Below are 20835 nucleotides of genomic sequence, written 5' to 3'. Positions count from 1 at the left end.
AAACGATTTTACGTTTTTCCATTCCACATTATCGATCCACTTTTTTTTAATATCATTCTTTTAAATGAAAAATATTACGTTCAAAGCGGAAACATTTTTAGAATGAATTTTTGTCTATTAATGAATATTTTCACAATCTCATATTTTTTATTATTGATCAAATTGAAGAAAAAATATAATTCTCAATTGTGCACACATTATTTCGGTGATGATAACATCCTTATAATAAATGTGATGAATTTATAGGCGGAAAAAAATTGAAAATTGTTCTCTAATGAGAGCTTGATCAGTTATTGGCGCACCCTTCACTCTCGAAAGGAGAAAAAAAAAGTTACAGTAAAAATATTAGCTTTCTCGCTTGCTATTATTTATTATAAATTTAAAAAACTATTTTTCTATATTCTAACCATGAAAAAAAATCCCCAATGCACCAACATTCACTCTTTCATGACGAAGTATCCGATAAGCTAGTAAATTTCGAGTAGAAAAATAAAAAAATACAACTGCTGTTAAAAATGTATTGAAAAGTATGAAAATTTGATTCCTTCTTGATTTACCTACTAATAAATAACTAGGGATAATGTGCGTCCCCTTTGTTCGGTGCCTGTTACTGATTAACTAGATCAATCTACCGGAGTAATTAAATTAAAATTGAATTCGAGAAATCACCAATTTTTAATCATCGCCAACTGCTCATCCGTGAGTATGTAGCCGATTTCATGCATGGGCTTGATGATTTTTGGTTTCTTGCTGAGTGAATCTATCCACTTGTAATACGGCAATTCCTCTCTCGTGCCGCCATACATCTTGGGAAGGCTCGTTGGTTTGATGTGTTTGTGAAGACTTGACATGTCATCACCGTGGAAAAAAACACGCTCCTGCATTTCTTTGCTTAATAATGGTTTGAAGACTGAATATATCACATCAAATACCCAGGACTGATGGAGTATGTGAATTGCGTGTGTCTTCATGGGGAACGATGTCACCATAAGTGCTATCACCATGTTTGCAATCTGTTATCATTGGAAAAAAAAAATATTATGAGCTGCATGGCGATTTTTATTTTTCAAGCAATTTATTCATGGGATTGAACCTTTGTTGACAAGCAAAATAGACTGGAAAATGGGAAAATGAAACGCGAACGCAGCGTGGAATGGCTTTTTTTGCATTTAAAAATTTTGAATAAAAAAAATTCGTAACGAAAGACGTAAAAGAGGTGTTAAAATTTGTCAGTTAAAATGCGCGTAAAAATGCGGAAAAAACTATGAATATTCATGAAATAAAAGCCCTGACGTTCAACTATCAAATAGAAGAGCATTTCGCGGCGGAAAAATAACCAAAAATTTTGAAATTCTGATTCTGATTCATCATGATAAGCGCAAATGGTCTTCGGTAACCCGTAGATTACACTGAGGAAAAACAAAATCCTATTAAAGTTTTTCTGCGCATAATGATCACTCGAAATTAGCGCTCACAACGTCCACCTTAATCCTCATTTTTTATTCACTCCATTGAAGTTAAAAATAGGTACAGCGCGGACATAAAATTCGAATTCTCAATTTAATTTCTCGTCTTAACGACCGGGAGGTCCTGTAGCCCCAATATTAATTAAAAACTTCGGTTAACGAAGCCAATTTGAAATTTTATTAATTTTTTTCCTCATCGCATGAACCCTGAACCCTTCGTGATTCTTTGACACCGTTAGCCTCAGGAAATATTGATATACCCCGGTTGGAAAAAACCATCACAACCCAAACTCACCTGCGGGGTCATAGTCCACGCATGAGTCATAGTGATATCACGAAGGTCGAATATCACAAATCCCCCGAGTATCTGTGCGCGTGGCTCCAAGGCCCCGAGTTCAAGGATTATAACAGTTGCCTTAAAAATCTCCTCTACCCCGTACTTCTTGGGATCCCAATTTCCCATCCTGTAGATCATCATCCTGCGTCCACACTCGGTCCTGTATCCAGGCACTGTCATGACATCGTCGTCTCCAATGTGACGCATCTTGAGGGGATCGACATTCTCATGAATCGCTGGATGTTCCTCCTTGAAGTTATAGTATCTGACAATCTAATAACAACATGTCAAGTCAGAGCAGAATTTTACACTTGGAAGATAAAAAATTTGACAGTTTATACATCGACACCTTAATAACAGACAAACGCTATTAACGTCTAGATATAATTGTCATTAGAATTCTATTTTTATTTTATTAATTTTGATCGTATGGTTTTCGGCACTTCGACGTCTCTTTCATAAAATTATCGTTTATTTATTAATCTGGTTTCCAACAAAACCAATAATTTGCAATCACATCTAGTTTCTTAAAACAAATTCAATGGGAATCCAATTCAAGGTCAATTCAAGTCTTTTACAAATGTGTGTAAACGGAAAAAATTATGGCAAAGTGTCACATAGAAGTTTGATAGAACTGCAATAGAACTTTCCCTCGAATGTGCCAGTTTTTCTTCCGTAAAATTTTCCCGCACGAGGAGCGTGAAAATGCCCTAATAAAATTTCAACTGCTTGTGTAAGGACACTTCAGGTCATTTTTACGATGTGACATTCTTTTTGTTCGTCGTTGGATACTTTTCACGCGTGGATACTTGTGCGAAGGCACTTTGATCCACTCTACCAAGTTTCTAACATGATCCACAGGACCAATGAAAAACTCCTCTGAACTTTGATCAAGTACGAGAGAGAAATAAAGAAGTGTAAATTCCAAGGGGAGCCAGTCGAAGGATTATGCTCTGAATTTATGAGATTAAGGAGTATATTCCACGTGATTAATTACACTCTCAGGGTGTACGACGTTTGAAGCCACTTATTTTTGTGCTGTAATCAAAAGGAGGAGTTCAGATTCTAGGAGAATGGGGAATAATAATAACCAACGTTGGATTTGGCTGAGTGATCAGTTTGCCTTGGCACTCTTACGCAATGCCACGATTCTGTCGCGTCAAGTTTATGCTTTCAGTTCGATTCACCAGTTTTATAACCGTGGAAAACAGTCTGCACTTAATGATATTGGACACTGCGTTGAGTTAATTCTGATAAAATATTGTGTAATTTGAAGGGAGATAAAAAAAATTTGTAAACTGAAAGGAGAATTTTATAGTGGCGTAAAAAAATGTTGTTTTTTTGCATTAGAAATCAAGATTGGTGAGCAAGAATTTTTTATTGAGACACGTTTAACCAAAGGCATTGTGATAGGATTTTTCTCAACGCACAACGCATATTTTTTTACACTGCTATGATTATTTAACCAAGATTTTTCCTAGATAATTTGACTAGTCGTCGTCGTATAACCGAAACCTGATTGATCAATGGAGATGTATTTCCCTCCGAAGACGTGTTTTTCTAATCAAGACAGGATTTTATAATTGAAATGCGATTTATCAATCACGTCATGACTCGACGATTCTCCCAAAGACATAGAAAAAATTTCCTCTATAAAAAATATTGATCTATAAATATGCGGTGGATCCAGTGCCCAACTTGTGATCCTCAATATCGCGATCACAACAATTCGATCAAGAAAAAATTTTTGAACTGGAATGCAAAGGGTCGACGAAGCGATAACAGTTAAATAAATATATTATAACCAAAAATCAACATCATAACTAAGGCCTTGAGTTGATTGAAGCCTCGATAGCTTAATCAAGCCATGAACTTTTGGCCTGCCTTGACTTTACACCTGTACAAGATCTACCGCATAACCAAAACCTGACTATTCAATGCAGACGTGTTCCCAATAGAAGACTGGTTTTCCTAATCAAGACAAGACTTCATAATTAAGACGTGATTTATCAATCATGGAATGACTCAACGATTGTTCCGACGAAACCAGAAAAAGCCCCTCCTCAAGACACATCGTTACACGAACGTGCTGAGGGTGTGATATCTATGCCATCAATTCCCTAGGATAGAATTTCCACCACATTACAATAACATGATCAGTGTTTATTCTTTATTGTCTACATTAATAATAATGAATGACCGTAGAATATCATCAAATTTGATCATCTCACGAGTGTATGGATGGCTACAAGTAGCTGTTAATCCTACCGCCAAACAAATAAATGCCAGTGAAGCTTTGGTTGTATTTCTCACTGAGCTATACCACCAACTCCCCAGGATTGAATTCCCACTCCGGCACAATAATATGATTAATAGTTATTCTTTCATTCCTACGAGAATGATAATGAAAGACGATAAAATATTGCTGGATTTGATCATCTCAAGAATAGATAGTTCGTTATCGATGTTAATACCCCAGCAAAATAAATAGGCGTCAGCAGAACTTTGGTTTTTCCTCTCAATCAGCATTTTCCCCCGTCGTTATCTATTCTATTAAACAATAATAAAAGTAATGGCAATAATAAAAAATTGCTGCCATGTGTAGACTTGCATTTTTTGTCTGAAGACGTCAGGTGATACTGAGATGTATTTCGTATCAGAGGACTTGTACGTGCAGCACGTGCAGCACACATACATGGGCAGCCCTCGTGTAAAGATTTTTAGTAAAAAAAAGCGAGTAAATCATAAAAGAGAACGAAGATGCAAAATAGAGAAAGAGAGAGAAAATACTGATGCGAAGAAAGCATTTCTCGAGGTCAGGATAAGGTTCAGAAGAGGAGTCGATGGTCTTCGAAATGAAAGTGCCAGGATCCGCCAGGGTAGTAAATGAAAAATTAATATTTTCATTTCCGAAGGAGCTAATGTTCTTCAAACGATGAGGAAAGTAGGCAAAGGGATGGGATGAGGGCCCTCAGGAAGTCCCTTTAATAAGTAAAAAGTCATAATACTGATAATGATAAAACCAGTGGTTGCCAATCACTTACCAATCGATGAGCTCGATTAACATTGAAATTACGCGCCCGAAGGAACCTGATGAGAAAAGCGTCATCCATCCGATGTGGGCTGCACTCACCTCTCTCTACCAATTAATCAATTAATCATTTCGCGGAGTTTAATCATCGCACTACAAGCCAAGCAATTAACCCCATTCACTTCCGAAATAACTAGAAACGTTTGTGTATTCTATTCAATTCACCCGAAGGGAACATTCAAATATTACGTCACGCTAGGGGGGAGGAAGGGAGTGGGCGTCTATAGTTTGCGACTCTTGGGGCTGGGGGCGGAGGGACGATTTCCTAGATGGTAATGTCACACCATCTCCTATTTCATCGGAGTTGAAGCGTCAGGGATTTGTCTGATGTATTGACTCACGTTTCAGTCAAACCCTTGACTTCACTCGAATGTGTGACACAAATGGATAATTTTCAATTGATTCGTTTCAAGGGAATTATTACCCCGAATTATTGACAGTTGAATGCGTTCCATTTTGCCCCTCTCCCGTAGTTCTCAGTGTATTGATTTTCCGGTGAATTAATTTTTGTCCTCAGCCACATAATATTTGAATGCCCCTCGAATTGATCGACTATTGAGGTTCAATTTGACGGTGGTAATTTCTGGCAATTTCTCGTTGCAATTAATACCCAAGGATAATTACCGTAAATCATGTCGCGTAGCTCGTCGAGCGTCTGACACTTGACCTCGTCCGTTTCACCCAGCTCTCGTCTTGCATACTCCAACACCTCCGGCGGTGGTGGTTCCTCCAGGTCCAGGTCGAGTTCCTCCTCATCGTGTTTCTCATCCGTGTTCAAGTTCAACGGTTCATTCAGCGCATCCTCGAATATCTCAGTTTTTTCATGAGCTTTTGTTGAATTATCGTGCGCCAACAACATCGATTCGTACATTTTCTCGATGTCATTGGCGTCATCAATTTTTTTAGCGTCTATCAAAGGTTTCTCAAGATTTATCGACCTACGATTCAAGATATATTGGCTGTCAACGAATTTCTTCCATTATGGGCTGATTGTGGGAGGGGAAATTCACGTGAATTATTGTTCGTGGTGACGAAGAAAATATCGTCGGAGGTAATCAATTGATTTTTAATATTTAGGCCGGAATAATTGCAGGAAAAGGATCAAATCAACTGAGGAAAATGGCCCTATTATCCATTTATAGGAAATCATTTTTCTGCGTTTTGAGAGGAAATCATCGGAGGCGATAAATTGATCTTGAATATCGCTCCGGGGATAATAAGAGGTGAACGTAAATGCGATTGGGGAAAGGTTTAATTACGCGTTTATCTCGAGGACGAGGTGTCACATGGCATTTTTACAATTAAAAAATATTTTCCTTTTTTTTAAACTCTTTTCTTTAACTACAAGAATTCCCACGAAATTCTTGAAAAATTACCTCACCTGATATTGTCTGTTCAATTATTCCATCAGAATAAATATAAATCAGAAGAACTTTGGAAAATATATTTATGAACTTGGAATTAATTTGAGAGATCGGAAGCTATTCATCATTCTTGAATATTTTTTCCTAATAAACCAAACTCAACGTCACTCTTTTATAAATTACAAGTCACCGGTCCTTGAATTTCATTTGTTTTTCAACACCGAAGGTCTTTAAACTTCGGACTTTATAATTCAATAAGTGAAATCAGGTACTATGATCAGGACTAAAAATAATTCACTGATTACATGATGATGATTCTTATGATAAAATTCTTTTTGGGAATGTTGTGGAATCGCTCATGGATGAATTATTTTCATGGATAAGAGCTTATGAGATTGTTTTCCTCACCCATCGTTCTTATTGTACAGTTGGTTTTTCTCCAGATTCTCTCCATTCTTCATCCTCAAAATTTCCGCATTAATGTCAGACATTCTGTCTCCCCTCGATATTTTTTTCCAGTGGAATGATTTTCTCCTTCGAGTTCTTCTTTCTATTTTCCAAACGTTTAGTTACGTGATCCAATCGAATCCACATGCACCACTTGAAGCCACACTCGACTGCACTTTGTCGTATCCATAGGCTGATTGAAAAATATTTACACACAGTTTTCTCCCCACTTTAGCACTCGAGACGTGGACATGAGTATCAATCCTGCCATGCAATTCTTAACTGCAATTAATGTTGATTTTTTTTACCTCTTTTTGTAATTATCGGGGGATAGTTAGTCGCACATTATCGTAGAATGATGATTTCCTAATTTTTCCCGTCACTTGAATGACCTTCAAATCATGACTAAATGTTTGATACATTTCACGTATTACTATTTAACATAAATTATTTTTTTTGCTGAATCATCGGGAGCGGAATTTTTTGGGACAGAAATATTTTAGAAATTTTCCATATCGATTCGCGTCAATACTTATCATTTATAGAATGCATTATATTCCACAAAAAATGTCCTCATGAAAAATTCACTAGCTCCCGTCGCTTGCGGGAGATTCTCCGAAAACTGACCTCGGAATGAAATTATGGATTTTTCGGTTCCTGTCATTGATTCCACGGCTTTAACAATAATTAATGAGCATAAAATATTCACTCACATGCAGTTGTCATTCTCTGACAGTCTAAAATCCCCTCAATGCATCCACATTTCCTAAAATTAAAATAAGAAAAAAATCAACAGCTAATTTAAATTATTGTAATTTCCCGTTTTGCATGATGCAATTCGCCGTGCGTAATAAAAATGACCTTTCCAAGTGAAATTATATAATTTCTCTTTTTTTTCTGGATAAAAGCCTCTCCCGGGAGACTGCTCATTTTTCTGTGTTGAAATTGTTCGGCAATTTTCTTGCTGACGAACGAGACAAAGAGACCACAGATGACGTAAGTGACTTCGCGTACTAGAAAATTATTCAACGATACAATGAAAAGTTTTCAAATCTCGCGAAATAAAAAGAATTGCTAGCTAGTCTCCACTAAAATGCATCTTTGCTCAAATGTTACCTGTCAACAAATGTCATTAAGAATAAAATAAAATAAATACTTAAGTTTATGAATTCCTGTTAAAAAAACAAATTTAACAATTTTAATTTCTTCAACTCAGACCCTTCATTTCTTTAACTGCAGTACAATGACCCGAAGACCTCATGTGATTGGTCTCCCCATGCAATTCTCCTCACCCATATCCAACACGGATTACTACTTACCCCCGCGGGAATTGTGAAATCGTAAATACCGTAGAAAATAGAAAGATTCTCTGGTTATTCCCAAGCCGCAAAATCGCCCTAATGAAATCCCCAGGAATTGCTTTATATATCCCACGATTATCTGGAGCATCAGACACGCAAAGTAAACCAAGAGAGATGGAGGATAGGAGAGAAAATAACGGACAGTTTTACACGAAACAATCAGTGATAACAATTATCCCCGACCTTCGATGTTGCAACAGCGCAATAAATTTTTTTTCTCCGTTTTCTCTATTTCCACGATACATTTGCAGCTTGACGAGTCATATTCCGATGCCACCACCGCAAAACATGAGCTGAGGATGGTAAACATCGTTAATATATCAATAACAATGCATTAAAAAATCCACTTAACGATCAATAATTTCAATAAAAATAACAGTAATGCCATCAATGAACGAATAATAAAATGAATTACTGAATGCAATCATTAAATAGATATGACAATCATTATGGATCAAAAATTAATGTTTGCCCAATTTAATTATTGAATCATCTCCCATTCCCTAGTTATTTTTTCCATTTATTCGCTGAGTAATTGAAGTGCCAGAGACAGCACTAATGAACTCATTCACGGACTTTACAGAAAAAAAATTGATAACTGCAACTTGATGATTCATTAGCAGTTCCATTGTTCAATAATTCTTGAACCGTGCAATACAATTCATTTGTTCTTCCTACATTATACAGTGAAAATTCCCGAATTTAAAAATCGCATGAGTTTAATCGGTATTCACTTTCCGCAATTCATGCGATAAATCGGAAGATAAGGGCCTGTTATCTCGCAGTGGAATGCAAACGCGGGAACTGCTCTGAAGTTCGACGAGAATAACAAAAATTTTCAGTACATAATATAAATCACAAATAAAGGTAAATAAACAGTCTCTCGACAGTCTTTAAGGTCGTTGATAATGACCACTGAACTCACGAATTCTCCTCGACATTGAGCGGTCCATTGGAAGGGCTGATCCCACAAATGGTGACAAGAAAAACCGATTTTACAGCACAAACTCACTGTGCATGACAACAAAAGGCGAAATGGAATGGTTGGAGCCTGCGGGAGTCAGACCGCGGCAAAATGCTTATGCAATGCAACTGACTTGAACTGCACACGCGGCCGGACTGCTCGACACCGATCGCAAAAGGCCCTCTTACCCGTCATGGACAACCGCCTAAGCATTGGCGCTCACGTGAGCACTCGGTACCCAGTTTAATGACTTTTTTCAGGTAAATATTCACTGTTCAGAGGACGATTCCATCGGCTCCTAGAAGGTAAGCAACCCCGGGGGATGCTTCTGCCAGAGACTGTTCCAGGACTGAGAATCGAATTATCAAAAAAAAAAAAAAAATCGAGGAGCCACTCGCTCCGAGTAATACGACTCAACTGTGTGGAACTGTGTCTGACGTTTTGAGGGCGTATCTACTTGGAGCAACAGTATTGTGCTTTTCATTTTTGTTTGTCTGGCCAACTGATTCTTGTTGCATTGTGAAGTATCCAATTTTAATACCGAGCATTCACATCCGGGGGGGTCGATGCGATGTATCGACCCCGTAACCGGGGAGCTAGAGCGTCTGAAAGTTTAATGAATGGGGTTGCCGGATGTATACGATATTAACCATATACTCCATTTATCCGGGTGTAGGTAAACATGGGATTCACACAAAAAGGTGTCTAGCTATGTGTAAGATGTTGTTGTATACTGTGTTGAATTATCTACAAAATGTTTATCCTTAAAGAAAAGATAGCTGTCAAATTTCCAAAAAGAATTCGCAACAGCTGAACAATTTTTCCCAATATTTAACCAGAATATCCGTTGTGCGAGTTTGAATCCAGCGTCGCCGTCGGCTAAATAACACTGGGAATCCCCGGGGACGTGGCCAAGTAGTAACGTGGCCTCATGTGACCAGACGAGGGTTAATTAACCCCTCCAGTCCGATGTACATTCCACAGGGACCCACGTGTGAATGTATGTTTCCTTCCAAAGTGGATCATTTCCGAAAGTAGAAAACTCAAAATTTAAATGAACTCCGGGGAGCAAACTTTAATTATCCCTAATTTGTATAATTTTCGAGCTTTTCAAAGTTAGTGAATCGCGTTGCCACATAGAGAGAATAATCAGTAAAAATGGCGGTTAAATTCACGTAATGGACCGTGAGGAATCATGACCCGGAAAATTTCATAAAACTGAGAGAGACCAAAATCTGAAATATTCAGTCCACCACAAAAAAAATTTTTATTTAGTATTTCCTTCCCTGTATTTCTCTCAAAGTGATGTCGATAGCAAAAGGACTCCAGTTCTCCTTGATCGATCGAAATATGACTCACAAAAAATCGCGAAAATTTTCTAACCCTAACAGCTCTAGACAAACATCGTGAAACGTCTTTTATGTCTCATAAAATTTCTGCAGTGAATCGCGTCTAATAAATTTCTTCGAGCCCCTCCGCTTAAACGCTCAATTCCCATGAACAACATACCGTTTTGGCCTTGTCCCATCAGAACGCGGTATCCCATCACCTCACAATGTAGCCGTTCCGCAATTCTCCTTCACCAACGAATTTTCCATTGTACTGTCAACCGGAACGACAACTGTGGTCTACGGCACCGCACCATCTCCAGAAACAGGTTCTCAAGCGAAAAAAAAAATAAATGCGAACAAATGAAATAGAACATGAGAAGATAAAAAAAAAATCGTTGAGACATTGCGTGCTCAGAATTGGGTGTTTTTTTTGCGCATCAAAAAATTTCCCAGGTTAAATGCAAAGACCCGAGATAATCCAGTGGTAACATACTGGAGAAAATTGAGCGCCTTTTACTTCCGTACGCCGGGAAAAAAATTCACCTGCACGAGTTGGACAGAGAGATAAGGATGATTTTACAACCTGGTAGTTCTCATCGTGACTAAAAGTCCTGTCCTTGGTAGTTCCCTTTTTTTTTCATTTTATCGATGAGTACATGGTACTCTGGAGGCGATGCGGGCTTGGCCATTGCGAAATGTGGTCAGGGTCACCCTGTTGCATTCGTACCGGTGCTTTCACTGGATAACACGTACGCGCTCCCGGTGAATAGAGAAATGTGACGATGATGATCAACGATAAAGGGAAAAAGAGGAGTGACTGGGGGTACCGTATTGAGCTACACGTGTGTCTAATGTTTACGAAGGAGATGGAGAAAATAGCGGAACAGCCATAATCTAACGGCTGCAATTGGGAAGCTTTCAACGGGGGGGAGAGGGAATTGTTGTGGGTTTTAGGGTCACAATTAAATGGAGTGGAGTGATGGAGTATTGGGTGGGGAAGATAATGCTGGTAATTGTGGTTTCCGAACAGAATTTCTCGGGAGAAATTTAATTTTTTTCCCCGAAAATGATTTACGGATAATTTACCCTCGAAAATTTTGCAAATCGAGAATTTCTTTTTTTTAATTTGTTTGCGGGAATTTGGTGGTAAATTCGGGGTAACGTGATGGCCAACGTGAAGCGGAAACGGAAAGGTATTCAGTATTGATCGCTTTTTCTACGAATTCGGATTTGAATTTTTTAAAATAATATTTTCTCATTGACTGAGATGACTGGTAATTGAGAGAAAAGAATAGCGAGTTCTCAAGAGACATTCGAATATTCTCTTCTGAATCTATAGATCAAATTTAGTGACAAATTTTTTTAGTGACAAATTCCTGTCAAAATCACGGAAGTCGAGAATTTCCCACTCGGAAATTTCACGATTACAAATTATCGCCTCTTCACGCGCTATCACTCACATTTCTCCTGATGCCTCTGTACACCTGCTTTGAAACAATTATCCTTCCCGCCCATCAATCAACAGCTAAATAAATAATCCCCCTGAGTACCACATTTGCACGCCTATCGTTGCACATAAAAATCCTTCAACTAATGAAAATTTTTTTCATCAATTTCTCACGAATCTACAGACACGTGAAGACCGGGCGTTCTTAACTCAACATATTATCACTTAGACCGAGTGAAAGAAATTACAGCATTGAGAGGTGGACTGGCACTTGAAAACTGTGCTAGTCTTTTACTGAATAGTTGAGCCCTTCCGTGTTTGCTGTCTCGTCGGGGCTTACGAGAAAGTCGGCACAGCAAGTCCCCCTCCTCTCCTTCCCCTGGCGATCATTCCTTTCTATGATCCAGTGGTTTAATACCACTGCGTGTGTTATTCAACCCATAAAATGTTGACCGTGTGAACTCCGGATTTAACTGATGCAGCAGCCGATGGGGTACAATTTATTTTTTTTTCAATTTGTGAAATCCCACGTACAATCACGTCAGACCCGATGAAATGGACTGCAACCGTTTGAGATGGCATCATCGTTATTACCATCATCATTATAATCATTGCGGTGTGGTCCAGCATGCGATTCAGGGGCGCAGGTAGAATTATTTGAAATATCGGAGTGCCTGGTCTGATTTGTAAATTGAAATTGTGAAATGGAATTTGTGGGTGAAGTGGTGTGGTCTGATGGTCGGAGTGAAAATCAAAGTTCCGTTGACGATGCTTCCGGTTATTATCCCATCTGGAAACCTGTCGCGAGCACTTCCGTACGCGTCAAGATCATTACAAAAGTCGTAATGATATGTGGTATTTTCTCCTGAATTTTTTGTCATCGGGTTACGCGCAACGAAAATGAAAACTACTATTTTAATTAATTAGTTCGAATTTTCCCCTGACCTTTCTTCGAAAATTAATAGAAATCATGTCATTTTGGTTCTGGAGATTTATGTTCCAGTGGAAGTTAAACTCAATTTTTTTTCAATCAAGTTGGTAATTTTTAAATTCAATTTCTTTTTTGCTTGGTTTTTACTATTTTTAACTTCAATTGGTTTCATTGCGACTTTAATGGAATGGACTGCAAGAGTTTCCGTAAGATATTCCAAGATAAATATTAAAGAAGAGTGAGAAAGGTATGACGAAAGACGAAATGACAAGTCTATAGGAAGGAAATGCAAACACAAAAAAGTAGTAACAGCCATCAACGACAGACAGAAGGTGACTTACGTAGACAACAAACTTGTGAAATGGAGAGCTGATAAAAAGGCAGTTTCAATAGCTAGAAAGTCTTTGAACAAAAATATTAACCGAAATGTATTCAGAGAATCTAACACTGGAAGTAAACACCGGATAATTCGGGTGTAATGTCAGCTGGTGAAGCAGGAAGGAGCCGAGGAGAGTGAAAAACGAGAATTGGCTGGATGAAAGTGAAGGATCATAAAAGTAATTATGATGATAACATTCTGCTAACGGTGAGTTTGGAGTCTTACACAATTAGTTGATAAAAAGTCTTACTCAACGAGCCATATTATTCAATTTATTTATTTTGATATTTCAAATTTGATTCTAAAAATGAACAATCAGATAATTAATTTTTTTTTAATATTTCTAATAGCCCTTATGGTCTTTACTAAATACCCCCAAATCTCTGAGTACGTTATTTACCTCAGAGACCGACAAATGAAATGATCGATTTGAAATTGTAACTGACTGTTGAGAATGGCAAATTGGAAAATTTACAAACATTATAAATGAAGCGGAGGAAGTCCTCGGGCGACTTCTGCCACCGACCATCACTTTCTACTTGTTATCTCGATCATCATAAATCATACTCCCTCGCGAGACTCACATCATCATCAATTCCCGCAAAATGGCGCGGACTGATAACAAATACTGGAATTTTTTCAAAGATTTCTTGCGAAGCGTTCACTTAGTTTCAGAGATGAAACCATTTCTCCATCCATTTCCGTCACATCCATTTTTCCATCTTGCCTGGTTTTCATGTGCTTTATTGTATTTCATATTGTGTTGTTATGCTCGAGGGCATTCAAGTAGCTGGGACAATTTTTTTTCTCCGCGAAACTCTGCGGAGGGTTTATGGAATAGATTAAAAATATTTTATGGGCGAAATGCCAACTTTGAACTTGAACGAAGTACGCGAATGTCCTTAAAAGAAGACTCCCCCTTTTACGTCCTGTCAAGTTTTACGTTTGAAGCTGAAACGTAAATTGTATTGAAAGCCGTCATAAATTAGTTGCATAAACGTAATTTATGATTTTACATTTGCAAATTACGATGACTTTATGTCTTTTACGTTTACTTATCGTGAATTTATGACGAATTCTTGAGCAAATCACGACCTTTCCGCTCTTTGAAGGGGAGTCTGTCGTTAAATTACTTTTGATATATGACGGGATGTTGTAAAGTCGAAAAATGGTGCACTCAATTTATTTTACTCGATCATTTTAAACTATAATTTTATTTTTTTTTGTCTTTGCTATCTGCGCCCTTAGAAATTTGTCGAGATTTCATTGAAACCATACGAGTCATTCTCATCAGAGTGAAATGAAAATTTTGATAGACAGAGTCCCAGGAAATTCATGAGAATCGAATGGTCCTGATTTTCTTAAATTCTCACTGGAATTTTCACAGCAAAAAAATCATCCCACATCACATTGACGTTAAGTGTAAATTACGCTTCGTAAAACATAAATAACATTCAGGGTTTTTCATCGCGGAGGACATCATTCATTGCACAATTTTCTTTTCTCATTTTTTATTTCATTTTCTGTTCATCACTGTATCCTATGACAATTTTTTCTTTGTTATTCATTACTCGAAAATGAAAAAGGCAAAATGTTGAAAAACATTTTCTAAGCGACACTGAATGGAGATGAAATTTCTTATGATATCGGAATGATAAATTGACGAAATATGATAACCGGCAAATGCCTGAGGTTTTTCGTATGTAATAAATATATATTCATATGAATATGTAAAATCATCATTGAATGTGGATTAATTGGATGAGACGTGGTAAGTGGAATCACTACCTTGATAATTACCTAATGCCCGGTGTCAGAAGGAATTAAAAGAGAAAATTGATGGGAGATGCCCGCGAACAGTTCCCGTGGGATAGATTAAAAAACTTTTTTCATTTTTCCGTCGTCCTCGAGGCTCGTGAGACTGAAAAAAGGAAGAGAAAGCAATCCTTCCGCGTTTATCCCCCAAGCCCTCGCCCACGTTCTCCCATTTTTTATATCTTCACTCAGTTTTCTTCTCTTTTCCCATCTAAGGCCCTCGTTTTACGTCTTTTTCCACTTCTTTCGTAGTCGTGACTTATTCTTCGTAACTCCGGTTCTACTGAAATTACAATGCTGGAGAAACGAGACACCTGTCGCTTCTCCATGGTTTGTAATTTCCTCAATCGACACTTGTTTACAATCGAAAATTTTTCAATGAATAGGATTTATATCAAATTATCTCACCGTAAAAGAATGATTCCAAGGTCTGTATGACGTGGAAAATCCCCGTTCTTTCTCCTAAAAAATACAATTAAATAAAATACCATAAGTAAATATTAAATACAAAATGTCTGACACACGACAGGGATTCATCACTGGCATATACTCACGGAAACTGCGTCCGGGAAGTCTCTCTTTGCAATAGAGGCGACGGAAAAAATGGAAAAAAAAATTATTACGTTCCTCCACTTCATTACCAATAACAATTCCCAATAACAAAAACAATTCCATCTCAATGCTTATATTACGCCATCGTTCGAAGAACTCTTCGACGATCTCGTCGAACTCGTCCGACATTTAGCTCCTCATGTACGAAAAAAAAAACTCGCTGTCCCTCAGGTCTTGATTCTCTCGCCTCCGTAAATCACAATTTTTTATCCCCTTTTTCCGTTCATCTATTATTCCATCCATGAATACAATACCAGTCCGAGGTAAACAACTTTACACCCCTTCCTCCCCTGCACTACAATGTTTCCAATTACGCCGCAATTAACGCAATTCAGCAGTCCTCGCCTCTATCGAAGAATTTTATTATTTGCCTGGTTGTGCGATATCGAGAGTCACCCATTTTTTTTCCTCACACCACTGTTTTTTAACTCTTCACTTTATTCATATATTTCCTATTTTCTATTCCCCCGGTATATATTCCGTGAGCGGTGCATAGAGTGAAGTGGAACAAATTGAGAATGCCAAAAAGTATCAAACGCGCTCAATAGAATCGTCAATGATGCATACCCGTCTTTTTTCTGCTTCATCGATCGATCCAATAGAATAATTTAGGTGCCTGGGAATCGATAGAGTGCATGACACCACTCGCCGAAGATCGTATGTTGTTCTTATTTTTGTTCTTTGCAAAATTCTGGGTTATGAGTTGGAAGAATGACATATCTTGCGTTGCACTGTGAAAAAAATATGAATAATTGATGGTATTAAATTAAAGTGCATCGGATATGATGCCGGGACTGGAGGTAAGGGAAGGGGGTCCCATTGTTATTGGGCCCTCATTCTATTCCTGAACACCGTTGCTTTAATTCACTACTGGAAGATATTTCTATCAAAATATATTTTATTTATCTTTTAATAAAATGTTGACATCAAAGTTAGTGGCCAGCATTGATCGTTAATGAGAATTAGTGTTATTTACCAATTTTTCCAACCTAATAAACAAGAAATTCGAAATCAGCGACTCCAATGCCATGAAAAAACATAAAATTCAATTAAGCAACCCATCAGGACCTTTTTTATGCCACCACGAGTGGTGCGGGACGTAATTACTGTCGGGAAAAATAGTCATAGACATCAGAATACAATGAAAAACAGTTTCACAACAAATCATCGACGTTAAGCCACAAAGAAAGAGGTTCAAGATCACGTGTACCAGTAACAAACACCTGATATCTTTCATCTAGTCCTGATTATTATTCACCATCTTTTTTCCCTCCGAATCTCGACGCCTGCGGACCCTCAGATCACTGCGCGTCCTTTGGACATCACATCATTCTCAATCGGCGATACAAAATCCAGAAACTAGGTGGTGGTAAAAAGGCACGAGAGACAGAGCTGAGGGTCAGAGCTCACAGGCAGACGGGAGAGAGCCCCCTCTTATTTATAAATAAGGCGATACATCGCCGAACACTTAACGTCTGTCTGCTATCTCATTTCGTCTCGTATCGACCCATCGATCTCAAGCACGCGATCCGTGAATCTATTCTCCAGTTTTAAAAACGACCGAAATTCACCATTCAAGTGTTCTCCAGTGAAAGTTCCCTCGTGAAATTTCAGCATTTCCATCATCCGGAGAAGGATATAATAAACGTGAGTGATAGAATTATGTGGAGGAGGAATTACACGTAGAGTTGTATTCAAAAATATTCTGGTAAAGAGAATTCATGAAAAGTTGCTTATCTTTCTGTAATTCTGGAGATAAATGTCTTTGTTGGAAATTTTACAGAACTGTCAGATTATTTTTCCTGAAAATCCCAGAATTTTTCCGGAACTATAGTCATAAGTAATGAGATTATTTTATTTTCCTGTTTATCTTAAATGAAAGACTTAAATAAGTGGAATGAACAGTAAATCGATCAGCAATTTTTTCAATAGAGAATTTTGCAGTCTGTAATATGTATCAATAGTTATATTTATGTACAGATTTAGTAACTGTCACTATGGAATTAAATGACGTTAAGTATGAGGGAGTTTTATTCGCCCAGTCACAAGGTAGAACTCCTAACACAAAAAATAATAATAATACCAAACAAATAGGAGTATTGTATCGTGAATTTGTTCATTAGTAAAATGAAAACGGGTACATTCATCCAAAAACTGACTTCACTTGAATGTTTAAGTTCATTTGTGCAATTTTTAAAATAAGAAATCTGTGATTTCAATTTTCCATCGAGTGATTTTTTTCAATACTCGAGCATTGTTGAGTAATCGCCAGACAAGGAGCGTTGTTTGGTAATATTCAATGCATTTGTGGCAATGGAGTTTACAAAATAACTCTTTGAGTTTCACCGGTGGGTGCTTCGAGGCCGTCTTTGTAATTCCAGCACGTCGCGCACCCGTCCGTATCGGTCAAGGTAACGCGTTTTACTTTCCAAATGGTTGTCGTCTGTATTCTTCATGGGAGAATTTGTTATCGTCATTATGGTAACAGAGTTGATGTTCTTGAATCGGGGTTTTTGTTGGACAAGTCAAGGGAAAGTGCATTTAAATGGAGGAATGGGCAATCGCATCCCGATGGTAAACACTGAGTTGTTACCGTTTGATAAATTCGAGGGAAATTTCGATACGATATGTGTTGATTAACCCGTCATTTCAATGATTAAAAAATTCAGTTAATGAAAATAAAAGCGTAAGTTACAATAGAGTTCAAGTTTCGATAATAATTTTAGAATGAGATCTCATCAGTTCTTGAAATAAATTAATTTATTCGATTTAAATAAATGTTTTTTAAGTTGAATGAAATATTTCTCTGGATGTAATCAAGATTGAATCAACTAGATGAATGGTTTTTAATGTAAAAATCCTGAATCCAAGCGTATAAGTGATTACTATGATGAATGTTCAAGAGGAAAATCATGTCTATTAAGCCGAGAAGCAGTGTATGAATTATGACTCGATCGAATTTCAAATGCTGTTTTGTTCAGGTAAAAAGTTCATCATGAGTTGATTATTTATCATTTCTTTAATAAACGATATTTTTCTCAGCAATTTTATAAAATTTAAATTCATTAATAGCAGATTGAACCTCCATTAGATGTAAAATTAAAAAATATAAATATAAATGTATTACATTCTTCATGCAATAATTATATTTTTACATAATCAACAATTCGTTTCAATTAACGAGGCTAATACTCACGTGAAACTGAAATCATTCATTTGTTAAGAATACCACGACAAATAAAAATTATCTAAATCAAGCGGAACATTTCTCTACGCGCAATTGCGATTGGATGAATTGGAGAAAGACGAAGGATTTTTGATGCTGAAATTCTGGACCCGATTATAAAAGTGATTACTGTGATGAATGTTCGGGAAGAAAATAGTATCTATTCAACCAGAAGCGGTTGTATAAATCATGACGATGAGGTGTCAAATTTTATTTTATTTTGTTAGACCTCAGTCCGCAAAATGAAGATAATTTATGGGATTTCTTCCAATACCCGATACTTCTACTGGCAATTGTAGAGAATTAATAACATTTTAATTGCAAATAAATTCTCTGTTGGAATCGAATAAACCATTGATTCCATCTGCATCCAGGACTTACAATTTTTTAAATCCTTTCTCTTCGCTGTTCAAACGGTACCAGCTGGAGTCGGGACTTTTGCAGGAATAAATTCTGTATTTTAACCAATGAAACCGTTATTGGTGTTACTCGAAAATTATTCACTTAAACACAACAATAAATTCATTCAATCAATTTGAAAAGTGTATTCAGGTGCAATAGCACGTTCGCGGGGATTTAATCAGAATTGAATGAGTTGGACGAACGATTTTTGAAGCAAAAACCTTGGATTCGAGCGTAAAACTGATTACTGTGATGAATGTTCAAAAGGGAAATCATGTCTCGTAAATCGGGAAGTGGTTGCATGAATTATGACTCGAGTAGATTTCGAGCGTCGTTTTATTTTATTAAAACATTCATCAGCAGCTTGCGGATAGTTCCAGCAAGAACTTTGTATTAAATTTTCAGGGCAAAGGTTGTTACTCGATTTGTAGGAAGTACAGCGATTCGATGGAGGCGTTAGCAATAGATTAATCTGCATAGCGATGGCAAAAAGTTTGCTGAGATACAGTCTTGCGGATGAGAGGCTAGAGTTGGGGGTTGAAACGAGAATTTGCTGACTGTGTTCATTAAGATCCAGGTTATTAATATCGGATTGTTTTGTCTGAAAATGTGGAAAATTGAAACGAAAAAAACTGAATTAAAATCAGCTTAATCGCATGATTCAATTGCACAATTTTTCACGTCAATCTCACTGCTTTCATTTATTATTCTCCATTAAAAAATGATTCATTCATTCTCATCGACAGAAGCCGCTCATCACTCACTCGCACACCTCTCATTGTCACAAATATATTGCGTTTATCCGACGAACAGTGACATGTGGGGAGATCCTACCGGTGACAATAAAATTAGCAGTTTTGCACGTGAACGAGACAGTTCCTCCGAGTCTATGAAAAATAAGTGGGGAGGAAAAGACAACAGACATCCCATCCATCGTGTGCCAACTCCTCTTATGATTTTATGACCCCACCGGAGGACAGAAGCGGGGAATGCACGTATAAGTACAAGCAACGATCACTGCCATCAGCATTTTTCTTTTCTTTCCGTCATCGACGACATTCATACGCGATTTTCGGTATTTATCGAGGCTCTGCTCATGCAACTCGGTTACAGTTAAACAGTTGTGGTCGAGAGGTTGATATTCAACATGGATTACATTGTGGAGAGTGAGTAATTTTAATTACATTCTCTAGACGAATGGGGTGCACTAAAAATTCTCAAAAATATTCCGATTTTCGGGAAATTTCGGAGGTGATCGGATTTACCGCGTCCGTATAAAAAAACATTCTTTAAAAATTAAGGGGCTTTTCCATAATCTGCCAGTTGAAACCACATTCCGTAAAAATTACGGAACCGTCAGAACTTTTTGTTCTAAAAAGTATGAAACGTTCAATAAAAAAATGCGTAACTGTTCCGTAATTTTTACTGACTACTGTTTTGACTGATATATTACGGAAAAGTCACGTTATTTGTAAAGGATTTTTTCCTCCGTGCGACCGATCGTAAATTAATCCCTTTTCTATAATTATTATCGTTATAAATATTTGTCGCTTAATTCCGTCCATTGGTGGGGATTTCCGCGCGAAAATTCTCCCACCAATCTCCAAAATTTGACTCCCACCTGCGCTACTTTGACAATCTCCCTTTGACATTAACCCCCGC

At 37.4% G+C, this 20835-nt stretch overlaps 2 protein-coding genes across 10 annotated transcripts in view; one reads left to right on the top strand and one right to left on the bottom strand.

The window, feature by feature from the left end:
- Positions 1 to 121: 121 nt before the first annotated feature.
- Positions 122 to 20835, bottom strand: part of LOC135162110 (alpha-tocopherol transfer protein) — a 26597-nt gene continuing 5883 nt past the window's right edge. The window contains exons 1-8 of one of the 8 annotated variants that reach the window (XM_064120263.1): positions 15488 to 15512; positions 15342 to 15395; positions 7419 to 7471; positions 6667 to 6987; positions 5519 to 5832; positions 4848 to 4942; positions 1762 to 2076; positions 122 to 1013 (exon numbers count right to left, since the gene is read on the bottom strand). In XM_064120263.1, coding sequence (XP_063976333.1) covers positions 666 to 1013; positions 1762 to 2076; positions 4848 to 4942; positions 5519 to 5832; positions 6667 to 6749 — 1155 coding nt within the window. In that variant the 5' untranslated portion in view covers positions 6750 to 6987; positions 7419 to 7471; positions 15342 to 15395; positions 15488 to 15512 and the 3' untranslated portion in view covers positions 122 to 665. Of the gene's footprint in view, positions 1014 to 1761; positions 2077 to 4847; positions 4943 to 5518; positions 5833 to 6666; positions 6988 to 7418; positions 7472 to 8024; positions 8235 to 8979; positions 9197 to 10539; positions 10630 to 15341; positions 15396 to 15487; positions 15513 to 20835 lie in introns of those variants that run through there. The other 7 variants (XM_064120264.1, XM_064120266.1, XM_064120261.1 and 4 more) reach the window with 7 other exon arrangements.
- The window catches only part of LOC135162118 (alpha-tocopherol transfer protein-like), a 12325-nt gene continuing 8506 nt past the window's right edge, over positions 17017 to 20835 (top strand). The window contains exon 1 of one of the 2 annotated variants that reach the window (XM_064120280.1): positions 17017 to 17192. Coding sequence is in view for 1 of the 2 variants with exons in the window: in XM_064120279.1 (XP_063976349.1) it covers positions 20321 to 20339 (19 nt within the window). In the remaining variant the exon portion in view is untranslated. Of the gene's footprint in view, positions 17193 to 20183; positions 20340 to 20835 lie in introns of those variants that run through there. The other variant, XM_064120279.1, reaches the window with a different exon arrangement.

This window comes from Diachasmimorpha longicaudata, chromosome 5, assembly GCF_034640455.1.
Source record: "Diachasmimorpha longicaudata isolate KC_UGA_2023 chromosome 5, iyDiaLong2, whole genome shotgun sequence".
NCBI lineage: Eukaryota > Metazoa > Arthropoda > Insecta > Hymenoptera > Braconidae > Diachasmimorpha > Diachasmimorpha longicaudata.
This window is presented reverse-complemented; position numbering and strand designations above follow the sequence as displayed.